This window comes from Danio rerio, chromosome 7 (assembly GCF_052040795.2).
Source record: "Danio rerio strain M-AB ecotype USA chromosome 7, GRCz13ab, whole genome shotgun sequence".
NCBI classification, from domain to species: Eukaryota; Metazoa; Chordata; class Actinopteri; order Cypriniformes; family Danionidae; genus Danio; species Danio rerio.
In genome coordinates, this window is record NC_141027.1 from 23,913,541 (window position 1) to 23,931,464 (window position 17,924).

The following is a 17,924-nucleotide window of genomic DNA, read 5'->3' on the forward strand; positions in this document are numbered from 1 at the left end:
GGTCAAGATGATCTGCTACAGTTCAAACCGAGCAGCAGAATGGGGAAAAAAGGTGATTTAAAGGATTTTGAATGTGGCATGGTTGTTGGTGACAGACGGGCTTGTCTGAGCATTTCTGATCTACTGGGATTTTCACGCACAACCATCTCTAGGGTTTACAGAGAATGGTTCGAAAAAGAGAAAATATCCAGTGAGCGGCAGTTCTGTAAGCGCAAATGCCAGAGATCAGAGGGGAATGACCAGACTGGTTCAAGCTGATTGAAAGGCAACAGTAACTCAAATAACCACTCGTTTCAACTGAGACATGCAGAAGAGCATCTTTAAACGCACAACACATCAAACCTTGAAGCGAATAGGCTACAGCAGCAGAAGACCACACCAGGTGCCTCTCCTGTCAGCTAAGAACAGGAAACTGAGGCTACGATTCACACAGGCTCACCAAAATTGGACAATAGAAGATTGGAAAAACGTTGCCTGGTCTGATGAGTCTGCGACATAATGCTGCGACATTCAGATAGGGTCAGAATTTGGCATCAACAGCATGAAAGCAAGGATCCATCCTGCCTTGTGGTTCTGGCTGGTGGTGGTGTAATGGTGTGGGGGATATTTTCTTGGCACACCATTGGTACCAACTGATGATCATGTCAACTCCACAGCCTACCTGATTGTTTCTGACCATGTCCATCCCTTTATGACCACAGTGTACCCATCTTCTGTTGGCTTTTTCCAGTATGATAACGCGCCATGTCATAAAGTGCATCTCAGACTGGTTTCTTGAACATGACAATGAGTTTACTGTGCTCAAGTGGCCTCCACAGTCACCAGATCTCAATCCAATAGAGCACCTTTGGGATGTGGTGGAACGAGAGATTCGCTTCATGGATGTGCAGCTCACAAATCTGCAGCAACTGCTTGTTATCATGTCAATATGGACCAAAATCAATGAGGAATATTTTCAGTACTTTGTTGAATCTATGCCACGAAGGAATAAGGCAGTTCTGAAGGCAAAAAGCGGTCCACTAGTAAGGTGTACCTAATAAAGTGGCCAGTGAGTGTATTTAAGCAATTCATTTGAACAGCTAAGAATAACATTGGATGACATTGTGAGTACAAAGATAAAAGTAAAGACAAAACACTGTAAAAATATGCTGAGTTCTAGGAATCTACAATTCCTCCATGTTGTTACAACACAAATCAATTAAGTTAACTTAGTGTTTACAAATTTAAGTGGATTGAAGATAAAACAACTAAGTTGTCAAAAAATAAAGAATTGTGTTGTTTGTACTCATTTTATTTATTTATTTAACAAATATAAAATGTTTATATTAAAGTTCACTCTTCATCCGCGGAATAATAGTCCTCCTGACCGGATGAGCAGTGCAGGTGTGGTGGTAGCCCCTGCTCCTCCTCCAGATGCTCCAGCGCACGGATCTCCTCCAGTATGTCTGCCGGTAAGCTGATCTCCAGCGGCCGCTCCATCAGCAGCAGTTTCCGGCAGTAGTGTCTCTCTGTGCGGTCTACGGGCTTCGGAGGGAAAAGCTCGGTGCTCAGCAGGGCTTTGATCGGCCGGTCCTGGAGGTTTATCCGCAACACGCGGTGCGGTCTCCCGGGCACCCGCGGAGGCCGAAAGTCCCACCAGTTCTGCTCGGTTTCCCGCAGGAATTGCTGCAGGTTCCGCAGCTTCAGCAGGCTCCGGGGCCCGCGGGTGGGGAAGCGCAGCTCGTGCTCGAGCTCGAAGTCTTCTATCCAGTCCCAGTGCTTGGGTCTGGTCCTCCGTTTGACTTGTCGGCGGAAGGCCTGCAGCTGCTGGTATTTGCTGTGGATGTAGGAGCAGCACTCGTTTATCTGGGCCGCGATGGACCTCGCAGTTCTCGCAATCGTCTTCGCCATCGCGCGCTGGGAAACAGTGAAAACAGCAGTAAAGTGGAATGTAAGTTTGATAATCCGACAGAGAAATGACGGTTTAAAAGAACCCGCGCGTGTTCCGAGAGTGACGTCAGAGCCAGCAGCACGCGCCTTCCAAAAATGACGTCAATCCCAGCAGCCAGCAGTTGTTGTTACAAGTGATTATTTTCTGTACTTGATGATTTGGGGAACTTACTGTGTTATGAACGCTTTATGACTGTTCGTGACTTTCCTACTCACTTCAGAGATTATAATACTGTTCGTAGAGATATCCCCACTGGTGTAATGCATCTGGGCAATAGTCATATACAATACATTAAAATAATAAACATAATCATTTATGCATCACGGTGGCACAGTGGGTAGCACAATCACCTCACAGCAAGAAGGTCACTGATTCAAGTCCCGGCTGGGTCACAGTCCAATCACATGCGCTTTAGGGGAATTGATCAACTAAACTGGCCGTAGTGTACGAGTGTGTGTGTGTGTAAATGAGAATGTATGCATGTTTCCCAGTAATAGGTTGCAGCTGGAAGGGCATCCGCTGAGTAAAACATTCTGGATAAGTTGGCGGTTCATTCCACTGTGGCGACCCCTGATTAATAAAGGGAATAAATCGAAAAGGAAATGAATGAATGAACAGATCCATTTAATTCCTCAGCAAAGTCATCGTATTGTTCTGTGAGGCAGATTCTGTTGGGTTGCATTAGTTAATAATGTAGACTGGAGAAAAGCTTGGTTGTTGCCTTATAAATACTTTCTTCCTAATAAAAATAAAGGCATTTTAAAATACTGCAATAAAAATCTCATTTATTTACAAATATGTTGATATTCCGAGTCGTTCTCCAGTTTGTGGTAAGGATGATGAAACTGTAAAACTTTTATTTTGTATGTGTGAATGTGTGAAGTTTTGGTTTGACTTGCATTATTATTTAAACACTCCTCCTATCTTTAAGTTTAAAATAAATTATTTATTATTACATAGATTTTGCACATGAATCTGAAGACTTTATCTTTTTTATTTTGTTAGGAATTTTTGTTTTCCACATTTTCTGATTGAAGTTGACTGCTTAAATCCTTCTGTATGTGCAACAACAAAAAATGTGTCCAATTTTTGTTATTACAGTTGAAGTCAGAATTTTTAGCCCCCCTGTTTATTTTTCCCGTTTATTTACAGGTGACATTACCTGCCGTTAATGTCACTTGTATTTTCCCTCTCTTGTATCTCTCTTATATTGATCTCCTGATTGTAATTGTATATTTTCATTCATGAATTTAAGAAAATAATTGAAAACATTTTTGCAACAAGCGATACAAGTGAACCATTCTATCTTTCGGATGAGACGTTAAACCGAGGTCCCGACTCTCTGTGCTCGTTAAAAATCCCAGGATATCCTTGGAAAAAGAGTAGGGGTTTAACCCTGGCATCCTGGCCAAATCTGCCCAATGGCCTCTGGCCATCCCCATATCATCACTGTCTTCATCACTCTGTCTCCTCTCCACCAATCAGCTGGTGTGCAGTCTGGTGCAGTATGGCTGCCGTCGCCTAATCCAAGTGGATGCTGCACACTGGTGGAGGATGAGGAGATTCCCCTCAATGTGTGTAAAGCGCTTTGAGTGCCCAGAAAAGCGCTTTATAGATGTGAGGAATTAATATTATTGTTATCATATAGTTTAGATTATGTATTACAATACCCATAAAATTTGAATGAAATACATTTTATTAACATCTACCCCAACCTTCACAGTGTAAAAGCAGTAATATACTCGTATCATTTATTAAATTACCCAGTAAACAGTATTTTATTAAGGTCTACCCCAAACTTAAGCCCAACCCTCACAGTACGGTAAATATATACATATAATTGTTGAACAATGTCACAAAAATGATGCTATATTTATGCAAGTAGGCTCAGTGGTTAGCATTGTGGCCCTGGAAGGTTGCTGGTTTGAGTCTCGGCTGGGTCAGTTGGTGTTTCTGTTTGGAGTTTGCACGTTCTCCCCATGTTGGCATGGGTTTCCTCCAGGTGCGATAGGGGAATTGATGAACTAAATTGGCCATAGTATATAAGTGTGTATGGGTGTCTCCCAGTACTGGGTTGCAGCTGGAAGGGCATCCACTGTGTAAAACATATGCCAGAGTAGTTGGTGGCTCATTTCGCTGTGGCAACCCCTGATAAATGAAGGACTAAGCTGAAGGAAAATGAATGAATGATGCGAGTATCTGCAGCTGTATCCCTTCTAAACTTTACCCATTAAAACTGAGCGTGTGTGTGTGTGTGTTTGTGTGTGTGTGTGGATCCTCATGGGGGTTTGAGGTGTCCAACTGATGCCTGTTGTGTACACAGTACAGTACATTTTCATATGTACTACAACATTGAAATAAAAAAAATAAAGTGCCTCTGATCTCAGCATTTGACATAACAAAACAAACTTTGCCCCATATATACAAAAGCAAATCAAATGCCCATATTTGCTGCAGACTTATCCAGAAACTGAAGAAGTCGGTGCGTGACTACCACATTGTTCCAAGTCAAACTGTCCATTGAACAAAAGTGATGAAGCAAAGAAACAGAACCTCTGAGCGGCAACTAAATAACTAATTCAGAAGTTTTTGTGTCATGAATCAGGAGGAAGACTTTGGACGCAGTGTGTCAAGTCCCACAAAATGTCTTTGAAACACCTGAAATGTTTTGCTGAGTTGTGGTGGATACTGCAAGTTCATAGCCCTGGCGTGGTTTCCAAGATGAGTAAGCACAGGGATGCCCTCAATGATGATGCCCACCACATCTGGAACACGGCAGACATATATCTGCATATTGCGCATTTCCAAGTCTTCATAGACACTGCTCTCTGTTTTTCCCTGTATGAGAATAAACAGAACAATAAGTGGCAAAACTGAAAAAGCCATTCTGACAGTTATATTGTCAGATGATTATGATTTTTGCATAATGTAAAACAAGGATTTTACTTTTGTGAAACTGTAGTTAAAAATGACATTATTTTTTAGTCTACAAGCAACTAAAAGTCCAAAAGGTTAACTTGGGACCCTGGTTCCTGCATAATCATTTAGGTGTTTGTAGGCGTGTTTCGAATGTTTGACAGAGCTCCATCTTTGTACTATAATTCAGTCAGACATAAGATTGATATCTGAGGAATGTGTGCCTCTCCCAAAAAAGTCAAACTATGCTTTTTAAACAATACTTACATAGTAGTCAGAGATCAGCTTTTGCCCACTCTCTCCCATGTATTCAATGAGGCATCTCAGAGCCACGTCTCTGTTCCTCACCACAGAGGTACTTGAATCCTATAGTTGGTAAGTGAATAATGAAAAATATGAATATTGCAGGCAATATAACTACAAACGTAAAATGTCATTATCAGTGTGGTTCTGTACAACCTATTCAACAGAGTTCAACTCTATCTATCTATCTATCTATCTATCTATCTATCTATCTATCTATCTATCTATCTATCTATCTATCTATCTATCTATCTAATATATATATATATATATATATATATATATATATATATATATATATATATATATATATATATATATATACAGTTGAAGTCAGAATTATTAGCCCCCTTCAAATTTTTTTCTTCTTTTTTTAATATTTCCCAAATTATGTTTAACAGAGCAAGGACATTTTCACAGTATGTCTGATAATATTTTTTCTTCTGAAAAAAATCTAATTTGTTTTATTTTGGCTAAAATAAAAGCAGTTTTAAATTTTTTAAACACCATTTTAGGGACAAAATTATTAGCCTCTTTAAGCTATATTTTTTCTCGATAGTTTACAAAACAAACCATTGTTATACAATAACTTGCCTAATTACCCTAACCTGCCTCGTTAACCAAATTACCTTAGTTAAGCAATTAAGTGTCACTTTAAGCTGCATAGAAGTGTCTTGAAAAATATCTAGTAAAATATTATTTACAGTCATTATGGCAAAGATAAAATAAATCAGTTATTAGAGATGAGTTATTAAAATTATTATGCTTAGAAATGTGCTGAAAAAACCTCTCCATTAAACAGAAATTAGGGAAAAAATAAACAAGCGGTCTAATAATTCAGGGGGGCTAATAATTCTGACTTCAACTATATATATATATATATATATATATATATATATATATATATATATATATATATATATATATATATATATATATATATATACACACACACACACACACACATACATACATATATACACACACACACACAGACACGCACATATACATATATACACAAATAACACATATATACATATATATATATATATATATATATATATATATATATATATATATATATATATATATATATACACACATACGCACATACATATACACAGAGACACACACACACACGCTTTTTTTTATATTTACCCTTAAAATTAATGACTTTGTTTTGCACTATTTACCTATTAGGCAAGATGAGTAAATAAAGTACTTATTGCATAAACATGCATCAGCCACATTGTTACCATGTTTGCCTTACCTGTATCAGTTCCAATAACTCCAATTGATGTTTTCACCAGTCGCTGCACCCTTCGCACTAAACAGGTCAAGAAGTTTTGGAGTGTATTTGTCCAGCTGGGAAATAAAAACCGATTCTTGTGGAACACCAGTACACCTTTGGAATTCTTCATTTCTCTGTAATACATCAATTGTTTGTCTGTTATTTGGAACCACATGTGTAAAGAATTGGCAACCTTTTATTCCTATGTAATGAAATCCTCCATAAAACATGTGAGGTAAAATTTTCAGTATGTGTTCAGCAAAAAGTGTGTCTAGCATCACATAAACATCTTTGTTCACCATTATTTGCCAAGCAGCATGTCATTGATAAATCATTTACCTGGGCAGGCCATCTTTCTTTAATTTTTGCACATCTGGGCTCTGGACAACCAATCCATTCTCCCCCAGCTATATGTCCTAGCCATCATGTCATTTATGCTTCTGACATCTCTCTAAAAAAGCAACACAAATTAAAAGAAGAGTTTAGGTAAACATCAGATTCATTGATAATATTGCAATGCAAATAAACATTTAATCTTTTAAATTGAACAAATGATTTAAGGTAAATTAAAATATTTCAAACAAATTATCAAAAGATAAAGTTAAACCTTTAATAAATTTTATGATACATTGCAGAGATAGGTGGTAAAAATATAATGTCCTCATCTTTTTCAATCAAGCAGGAAATACATTTGTGACTACAAACTTAGCCGTTAACTTATAACTGACACATGTACGAGTAAGATAGCCCATGCTAGTGGTGTTCTGCTAGCTAATTCGGAAAGAGGCATAACATTTAAGACGAATGATTTGAGACAGAATAATTCACATTCACCAAAGCTATACTAGACAAACAAAATGACAATGTTTTTTTTGTAAAAGTACACAAAACAAAGTAGAAACATAATCTGGCAATATATCTAACATATTTCGATCCTACGTTTGCGATAGTTGTTTTAAGATTAATGTTAAATTCCGTACTTTCGGTAAGGCCGCATGGCGCTTGCAAAACTGATAAACTTAACCGTTACTTTCATGAAAGGCGACTTGTTTACATTTTACAGTGCAATAAATGCGTGCTCAGTCGGCTAAAACCTAACTTTATGCAATGCAAATAGTTACTTACATGTGTTGCACGTTGTATAAAGCCCTCAAAAACTCCACAGAACGTCGAAACTTGTCCGGTACAGGTATGAGCAACGGTGTCGTTGCTCTGCATGCCTGCTGCGTCATGTGGGCGGGTCGTGAAGTTTTACTTTGGATATAAACACTTAAATAGAGTTTTGTAGAAGCAATTTATTTTGAAGGTCAGTAAAACACAATTTTTTGATGGGTAATAATAAGTTACAAAAACAATCGCAATTTTTACTTATGTAAAACTTAAATTAATTCAAAATGGAAAGGTAATCGATTTATTGGAAGAAATATACTTTTTAAAATTAATTCCTATGGACAACACCCTTGAAGAACTTTTTACAGTGTATTTTATTTATAGGATTTGTTTAATATATTTGCTCAAAAAAGAAAAACAGTCAAAACAAAAAACATCCTCGCCATTAGTTTCCCTTTTGTGGCTTTAACAGGAGAGACACAAAGCTAACAGTCGGCAAACATCTAAGTCCTTAAGTGCCATACAAATGTACAGAAAGTGTATGTATAAGGGGCATAAACACCACCAATACAGTAACAAACAAATAAATAAAAATGTAAGAATAAAAATACAAAAAGATCTGTGATAAACAAGTAGTCCACTTTAAATACTTTAAATAAGTAGTCCAAACAAGCAGCAAACTTAATTTTTGGATTGTAAGAAATACAGAAAAATCTGAAATTAAAATGATTTCAGAAGCAAAATTGTATACATAAAGAGATCATTTGTAAAGATTCACTTTTTGTTGTAAGCATTTTGTAATATAATTATTTAATTTAAATCACAAAGTGCAATATTAAAGAAAACTTACATTTATGAATAGGATATTTACCCAATAAAAGAAATAAATTGGCTATATAATCTATGCAGGGTAGTGATTTCAGGCAGTGCGTTCGTCAGATCTGCGTCAGAAAAGATGATCTCACAGGAGGGCGTGGTCTGCTGAGGCGTCTCTTGTCAGACGCACTCATAGCGCACTGAGTATCAGCACTGGGCGGGTGTGAGGAAACCTCTGGGAAAGAGGGAACGTCTTGCTTTATTTTGTTTTGGAGCGACAATAAACAGGCGTACATTTTTAATCTACTACAAGCATTAAATTATTCAGTCTTGTGTCTCTCTCGACGTGCGGTGAGGAATCGTGAGCGGCAGCATCTTTTCAGGACCTTGGACAGAGCGCGCGTACACAATGGCACCAGTGACGACAGAAGAAGCACATTTTGGTGTGTAAATCCTTGTTATTTATCACTAATAAAAATCATATTTGTGCATGTTTATAGAATTGATGCATATATATTTTTTTAGAAACAAGGTTTAATAATTAGCCTACTGTAACGCAGCTTCTCCCTGATGCGCGGGCACAGCCATAAACAGGCGCGTGCTCTAGTAATCTATGACATCACTAATGTAAAATGTGAAAATGTATTTAAAACGCGCTGAAATGTTTGTCCGAAGCTTGGAGTTATCACTCAATAGTCATGTGAAGTGGTTTTCTGGGGGAAAAGTGTGATTGAGCACTTTCGCTAATTCGAGGTGTTGCACCCACCGTGAAAACGGAAATTTCCAGATTCCCAGACACTACTGCACTACCACATGATTGGCTTGATAAGCTTATGTAGCCAAATTAAGTTATCGGTCATTTTTAAATTATTGATTTGTGATTTAAGAGACTCCTGAGATGTTTAGTTAGAAAAAGTGGTTTTATTGTTCTTCGAAGTGTTAGAAATGTCATTGTCTGAAACAAATGCCAGTGTTCGTGTAAGTAATCCTGACTCTGGTTTACGTGTTAAAGGTGTTTAAATAATGCAGAGAGACAATATAACTACATACAGCTGTAAAAAAAACCACTTTATTTATTTTATTTATTTATATATTGGTTAGAAAACGTTGTTCTATTTTTTTTTACTATTTTCTAATTTGTCAGAAATGCCAGTGTTAGTAACAAATGCCAGTGTTTTGTGTCAGTAATTCTGACTTTGATTTAATTCTGACTCTGACTGATGTTAAAGGTGTTTTAATATTGCAGAGAGACAATATAACACTTAAACACTTTTTAAAAATCTTAATTCATATGATTTATAGTTACGTGTTTGGATAAAATTTTTTTACTTTATTGTGCAAACTAATGATGACATTTATATCAAGTTCAAAGCAAAAATGTTCTCATTTAGAGCTTTATTTGGCATAAATAACAAATGTATGTCATGTATATATTCATTTTTAAACAACCATGTACCAGAAATCAATATACAAAATAACCATAATTATCAGTTACAACAAATAAAGACATATCTTTCTTTAATTGTCCAAAAATGCCCCAGATAATTATTTTTATTTGAAATATGGACAAAATGGCATCAGCTCTTTATAGAATAAAAATATGAACACATTTTCCATAGCCATATATCTATAAAATAACAAATAAATAAGTGTTTTATGTTATCTTTTCAATTCTACATATATAGCGGAGGTTCCTGTGAGCGTGGCAGTGGTCAGTGTGTTTGGTCTGGTCTTCAGTGTTTCCATCTTTGCATGGATTTGCTGTCAACGCAAAGCCAACAAGAGCAGCAACAAGACCCCACCCTACAAGTTCGTCCACATGCTGAAGGGGGTTGACATCTACCCTGAAAGCCTGAGTGGAAAGAAGAAGTTTGGAGGAGAAAAGACACCAGAAGCCCATGGAAAACAAACCCTCAGTCCTACTGGGGGACGGCCAGACCTCCATCTAGACCTGGAGAAACGAGACCTAAATGGAAACTTCACCACAAAGCCACCGACACTCCAACTGAAGGTGCGTAGTTCTCCAGATATTGACATCCCAGCTCTTCAGGGAGGATTTGCGAACCAGGAGGCTGGTACTCCAGAAAGCGTGGTATCCAGTCATACACCAACACCAGCCGTGGAGAAATCCCAGGACAAGGAAGGTGGTCTGGGAACGCTCTTCTTTTCGGTTGAGTACAACTTTGAGAAGAAGGCTTTCATGGTTCACATAAAGGAGGCACATGGTCTGTCGCCCACAGATGAACAGTCGCTGACCTCTGACCCCTATATTAAGCTGACCCTGCTGCCTGAGAAGAAGCACAAGGTGAAGACACGTGTTTTGAGGAAGACTCTGGACCCGGCCTTTGACGAGACCTTCAGCTTCTATGGAATCCCATTTGCACGAGTTTCCCAGCTGGCTCTGCACTTCATGGTGCTGAGTTTCGACCGATTTTCACGAGATGAGGTCATTGGAGAAACCCTTGTTCCCCTGGCTGATATTGACCTGTCTGAGGGGCGCGTCCTCATGAGCCGAGACATTATTAAGAAAAATATCAGGGTAAGAAAAGCTTTAATTACACCTTCTGTGTGTGTTTGTGTACAGTGCTCAGCATAATTGAGTTCACCCAATTTTAAAAATGAATATTTTGATCCATTTCTCAGTGAATATAGGCAATGTATTTTGGTGCATTTAAACAAAACAGATATATTAAACAGATATAGTTATTAAAATAATAATTTAGTCATCTAACCCGTTTAAAAATTAAAACATAATACAATTAAAATTGCAAGCAAAATATTGCAAAAAAATAAATGACAACCTACAAAATTTCAACTAAATCTTTTTAAATTTTTTGCTTCTCTTGATGTTTCCTATTTTTAAATTTTGTATTTAATATTTTTCTTTAACATATTTTGGCTGTACTAGTTTTTGGACTGTTATCGTAAGTTGCTTTGTTATATAAGCTCCAGATTTGGCTTCAGTACTGACTAATGTAATGTATATGCACAAATATATATTGTACAGCTTCCTATTCAAATATGAATTTAAAAGAGAGATTTGTGAGGGGTGTACTTACATATGCTAAGCACTGTATATCAGTTTTTATGGATGTACCCAATGTACTTGAGCCAGATATGGACAAACCCAACAGTTGATTTAAAAAAAGTCATTTAGATTTATTAAGAAAACCATAACGCAACATTGAGATTGGTCATATTTGACCCACAGCTGGGTTAAAACAACCCAGCATTTTGTAGAGTGCACCATTATTCAGTTTTGTTTCTATAACCTGCTGGTGGCATTTCTACCAGTTTTAAAATAAAAATGTTTCCATTTAGTGCATTTTTGTTCAGTAAAATAATAAAAATTAAAATTAATAATAATTTTTTTTTAAATCAAATGTTTACTTTAAAGTTTTGATAAAACAATATCAAACATCTTCAAAACCATTATTTTGCACACACACACTGACACCAAAGTCCCTTTAAGGCAAGTAATTTCACTCGGTGGCCATCTTTGAAACGCCTCTCGGGCAGTATGCTCGGGCATTCTGTCTGAATGGAGAAACATCAAATTCTCCACAACTGTTAGCCATTTCTTTAATTGAATTTAATTTCTAAACGTCCAAATCACACAAAATCTGCAGAAGCTCACGTCTGGTCTGAGTCAGTCTATAGCAGGGGTGGGCAAACTCGGTCCTGGAGGGCCGGTGTCCTGCACAGTTTAGCTCCAACTCTAATCAAACACACCTGCTTATAGATTTCTAGTGATCTTGAAGACACTGATTAGCTTGTTCAGGTGTAATTGATTATTGTTGGAGCTAAACTGTGTAGGACACCAGCCCTCCAGGACCGAGTTTGCCCACCCCTGGTTTATAGCGATAGATGATTGGCTCCTGTACTGAAAGGCGGGCTTTATTAACCATATAGCAAACGATGATTGGCTTCTGTACTAGAGGGCCGGCTTTATTCGCCATACAAAGGTCAATGATTGGCTCCTGTACCGAAAGACGGGCTTGTTCGCCATATATTGATCAATGGTTGGCTCCTGTACTAGAAGGGTACTAGGCTTAATTCGTGTAGCCAGATTAGGCGGTTTTGAATTTGATTGTGCTGGTAAAAATGACATAGTCTGGTAGAGAAAATTTGGGCGGTTTTGCAATGGTGTGCACCGGTTGCATATCTCCACACCCCACCGGCCCCCCTGATCCTAAACCTTATAAACGCTTATGATAGCCTCCAAATTTCTGGGCAGTTGTTTTTGCATTTTCTGCGGGTTTTGGATAGTTTTTAGGCTGGAATCAGTCAGCTAAATCTGGCAACCCTGTACAAGTGACATGTCTTCTGTGTATTCTATAATCTTTGCCGACACACTCAATATTCACACACACACAAACAGATATTCCAACTTTTGTGCAAATAAACACCCTAAATGTTATGCTTTTCAGGAAGATGAAACCAAATTTGGTCATTTTTAAGGATCTTAGCACACCAGTTCCAGATCATTTTACATTAAAAGACAGTTAATAATAAGTCTTGCCTAATGTGGACAGTCAATGACACACCCAGGCCTGGAAAAAATGATGTCTGTTTGTCTATTTGGATCAATAAATAGTCTTTGTCATCAATCTTAAAGCCCACACATTGTACATTTTTAATTGCCTAATAAACTGACCAGTCCATTTCCTCTGCCTTTACAGAGAGAATAATGTATGTAGGTGGTTAATAAATGCACTACTCACCAAGCGCCACACTAGTTGTGATCACGCTTTAATGCACTCTTGAATTCCTGAAAGTCTTAGCTGGGCACTGAAAGAACACATACCTGATTGAAACAATAGTGAACAGGGCAGAAGTCAACATCTTTGACAAAACCTTGTTTTGGCAACACAATCTTTACTGTTATGCACGTGTGAATTCACTCATTTGAGCTGAAAGGAAAGCTATTGTCTTCCACTGGTGACTGTGGCCTCATACAGTTAAACACATATAATTATGTTTCATTGGCTGAGAGACATTCCAAGTCATCGGCGTGGCAGAGCCCTGCTGATGTGTTGCCAAGGCAACATGCTGCCGTGTTCACACATAATTGGAGTCATGCATTGGTGTTGTGCCAAGGGAATGATTCACACTCCGTTTCTCGTAACATCAGCGCTCTGTTTTGGAAGTTGTCTCTCTAACCACCCCATGTTTAACTGCCAAAACGTGATGTTATAAGATATATTTTAGGGTTTGTGATGCTGATTGTGTCCACACCACAATGTAATGTGTTAATAAACATCAATCCTCTTTCTCCTGATCTATAGAGGAGTGCTGGACGAGGAGAGCTGCTTCTGTCCCTGTGTTATCAGTCGACAACCAGCACTCTGACTGTAGTGGTGCTGAAAGCCCGTCATTTGCCCAAAGCTGACTCCAGCGGACCCTCAGGTGAGGACAGTCCTTGATTATCAGAGTTAATTAGTGGCATACTTAATATATCTGATTAGTGGAATACCTAATATACATGTCTTTTTGGTAAAGAGCTCAGCATATATAAGTACACCCCTCACAAATCCATCTTTTACATTCATATTTTAAAAGGAAGCTTACAATATTATATTTGTGCATATACATTAGATTAGTAAGAATTGGAGCCAAATATAGAGCTCATCTAACAAAATAACTTATGATAACGGTCCAAAAACTAGTACAGCCAAATTTATATGTTACAGAAAAATGTTAAATATAAATTTTGCAATATTTTGCTTGCATTTAATTGGATTATCTTTCCATTTCTAAATATGTTTGGCGACTAAAATATTATTTTAATAAATATATGTTTAATAAATAAATTTAATTAATTGTTAAATAAAAAAATTTTTAAATAAATTTGTTTAAATGCACCAAAATACATGTGGAGAAACATGTATTTACAAATAAAAATGGAGAAACATATTCATTTTTAAAATGGGGTGTACTCAATTATGCTGAGCACTGTATAAGCCTAATGCAAGGACTTTAGAATGAGCATTTACTAATTATGCGTAATTGAACGTTAAATGATTTAGTTTATATTCTGATCATATAGAAATTGTAATCTCGATATAGTAGGTCAATTAAAAACATCCTTTTGTAAACTCTGAAATTTCAACAAAGTCTCCAAATAGTACATAGAACATAATCATAATCATAACATAATCATAATCTGGCTCTCCCCCAGCACCACCTGTCTAGATCTGCGTTCATGTGTGGCTGTTTATGCAGCAGCAGTATACCATACATGCTCACACCAGCATTTCTGTGAATTTCTTAGAGGTAGCAAGTCAATGGTTCAACAAGAAATAATCGACAGCCGCAACAGCCTGGCAGATTTAGTCCACCAAGATCAAATGCAAAGTCGATCGCAAACAAAATAGCAAACATTGGATAGAATGGAATATGGGATAAGTATTGTTAGAAGAGCATTAGATAAAATAGAACATCTACATTAGATAAAATAGAAAATAGCAGCTGCTTCAGATGTTTTCACTCGATTGAATGGGAGTTGTCAGTGGTTATCAGCTGACATATATGGGCGAGTAGGGGCCTTCTGTGCCTACTGGTAGGCTAAGAAGGTTGTTATCCTACATCTACATGGTTAATCAGCTATACTAATAAAGAAGACTCCAGATCCAGATCTGTTTTACATTACTGTGATGGTTGGGTTTAGGGTTGGAGTAGGGGTAGACCTTAATAAAATACAATTAATAAGATGTTAATAAAATTTAATAAATCATTCAAATGATTCTCATGTTTAACCAGCTGTACTAATAGAGAAGACTCCAGATCCAGATCTGTTTCTACATTACTATGACGTGTTTAGGGTTGGGGTAGACGTTAATTAAATACAATTAATAGGAAATGTGATAAATAATAAAAATTATTCTTGTTATCTTCTGACCGCAGATCTATGTGATCTATAACAGGTAAACCACGTGGATGGATGATAACAGGCTTCTGAGCCTACCAGTAGGCGCAGAAGGTCCCTACTGGCTCATATCTATCAGACATATCAGACAGAATCGACTGAAATAGAATAGATAGTGTTATAAAGTCAGAAAGTTTTATAAAGTCAGAGCACTTTGACGTAAGTTGATAGAGTAAAAAAACAACACAGAGTGATCGAAAATGACAAACCTTTAGCTGTATTCTTGAGAAACTAAACTATATTAGTACAAGAAATATAAATACAACAAACTACATACAAATATCCCTTGCCAACTAGCTGAAAGATTAGTTGTTTGTACTTTATTGAATCATTACATCATTTATTAATGAGTTTTAAGGTTTAATTAGTACATCACAGCACCTCTCAAGCTGTGTCAGCCACTTATAAAACCCGTTGTACAGCAGAGATGTGATCTCCCAGAGCACAAACTATCATTTCCCACGAATCGACGGAGGTATTGATTTCTGTCTCACTCCATTCATTTCTCTTTCCCCCGTCTTTTGCAGACCCTTACGTGAAGGTGAACCTGTTCCAGGGGAAGAAGCGTGTATGCAAGAAGAAGACGCATGTGAAAAAGTGTGCCCCCAACCCAGTCTTCAACGAGCTCTTCGTCTTCGACCTGCCCTCAGAAGACGGCCTGCGAGACACCAGCGTGGAGCTTCTTCTGCTGGACTCCGACAGGACGTCTCGTACGCCTGTCATTGGCCGGCTTGTTCTGGGAACCTCCTCTCCTGGCACCGCAGGCGAGCACTGGCGCGAGATCTGTGACCACCCGCGGCGACAGATCGCCAAGTGGCATGCGCTTTCCGAAGACTAGCCAACCAAGAACTGTCGTTGGATATCATGGTTGAGTGGGCAGGATTTGAACTGTGGACTTATGTCGCGAGTAATGTCCTCTTGTCAATCAACTGATCTCAGTCATATCATTGGGGCGGGGCTTCTTCTAAAGGGGGAGGCGCCAGCCAAACCCGACCAATTAATGATTCCAAAGACGCTCTCAGATGCCCGATGCCGCTTTTTTCTTCATGCTTCATTCGAAATCCCGATCGATCACCACCTTGTGCAGTACCGAATGTCATGTTGCTATTGCTGTTCTTCTCTACTCACTGTTAGTATACAGTTCAATACTCCATCATGCGATACAATTAAAGAAAATCCTGTTAATGTGATTATGATGATGATGATGTAAATTAACTCAATGATCTGTTTATTTTTTAAGAGATGCTTTTATTCTTGTTTATTCAGATGTCGAAATTCATTCGCTCTCTTCTTTTTATACTTGATTTCTCGGTTTGGTTTGTGTTTCTGCCTGACGTCTTTTGTAAGTGAACACGGTGTGGAAGCAGCCTAAATTAGGCACAACAAGCAGAGACTGATGGAGCAGGACGACTGCACAAACTGAACAGGACTGCATGCGGCGAGCGTGTACTTGTGTGAATGCGAGTGTGTGTGTGTGTGTAAATGTGTGTGTTAGTTCGGTTCCAGTGAGACAGAGTGTCGTTCTCTTCACTGTGAGCACAACGGTGGAAGTGATGTATATTTGTGTATTACTATAAAACATCCAGTTCTGAGAAAGATCATTACGTCTCCTATTTTATTTAGTTAATCTGCTCTCGTTCCTCCTGATGGAGCAATATTCATTTGAATGTTATTTACTGTGATGACTGGGAAGTCTGAGTCAGTGCTTTTGCGTCACAGGCAAATCAATTAGGGGGATTAGCATTAGTGAGGAAGGAGTAGAGAGAAAGGAGAGGACGTAATGTGCATGTATTCATTAAATTTATCTTCAATTCTTAGCGCTTTTACAATGTAGCTTGTGTCAAAGCAGCTTAACATAGAAGTTCTAGTCAATTGAAACAGTGTCAGTCCAGTTTTTAGAGTTGAAGTTCAGTTTAGTTCAGTTCTGTGTCGTTTAATTTTCACGGCTGAAAGTCCAAACACTGAAGAGCAAATCCATTGCGGTGCAGCTCCACAAGTCCCAACCAAGCAAGCCAGTCGCGACATCAGCGAGGAACAAACTTCACCAACTGACGAAAGTGAAGGTAAAAAAATGCTCTCCGCTCATGACCGCCACAGCATATGCTCAGGATACGGCCAGGTCCAGTTTTATGGACACCTTTGGCATCCTCTCTTCAAAGGTCTTGGATCGCATTAACGGCGCTGCATCTCTTGAGTAGGGGTCTTAAACCACCAACCCTGCCCTTCTTCTCCATCCGGCCCACAACTAAAAACCCCACCCACTTCTCTTTAATTTGCGTGAGTATAAGCATCCACCCCCCCTCGGTCTTCACTTGATGCGATCATAAGCATCACCCCCCCACCCACCTCCTTACCACCACACTTCACATGATCATAAGCATCATCTTCTCCCCCCATCTCCCCACCCCGCTCTTCACTTTACGTGATAATAAGCGTCATCTACATCTACACAGAGAGAGTGTCTGAGCCTCTGACATTATCAAGCAGGCTATTCCTGAGTTTAGGAGCCATACATGAGGAGAATCAACCTCTTTTAGTAGACTTTGCTATTCTAGGTACTACCAGAAGCCCTGAGTTTTGAGATCTTAAAGAGCAAGTTGGGTTGTAGCTATACAGAAGGTTGGTTATAG

General features: G+C 38.2%; 1 protein-coding gene and 1 long non-coding RNA gene across 2 annotated transcripts; one reads left to right on the forward strand and one right to left on the reverse strand.

Moving 5' to 3' along the window:
- Positions 1-3,625: 3,625 nt before the first annotated feature.
- On the reverse strand, positions 3,626-7,669 carry LOC101883418 (uncharacterized). Its single transcript, NR_170253.1, is given in 5 exon segments — positions 3,626-4,768; positions 5,114-5,212; positions 6,420-6,574; positions 6,780-6,891; positions 7,566-7,669. It is a non-coding gene; the product is annotated as an uncharacterized LOC101883418 (long non-coding RNA).
- A 915-nt stretch (positions 7,670-8,584) lies between these two features.
- syt4 (synaptotagmin IV) lies at positions 8,585-16,890 on the forward strand. Its single transcript, NM_199948.1, has 4 exons — positions 8,585-8,809; positions 10,052-10,905; positions 13,655-13,775; positions 15,822-16,890. Exons 1-4 carry the CDS (start codon positions 8,776-8,778, stop codon positions 16,130-16,132), a joined length of 1,320 nt encoding a protein of 439 aa, NP_956242.1. The 5' UTR covers positions 8,585-8,775; the 3' UTR covers positions 16,133-16,890.
- Positions 16,891-17,924: the final 1,034 nt, after the last annotated feature.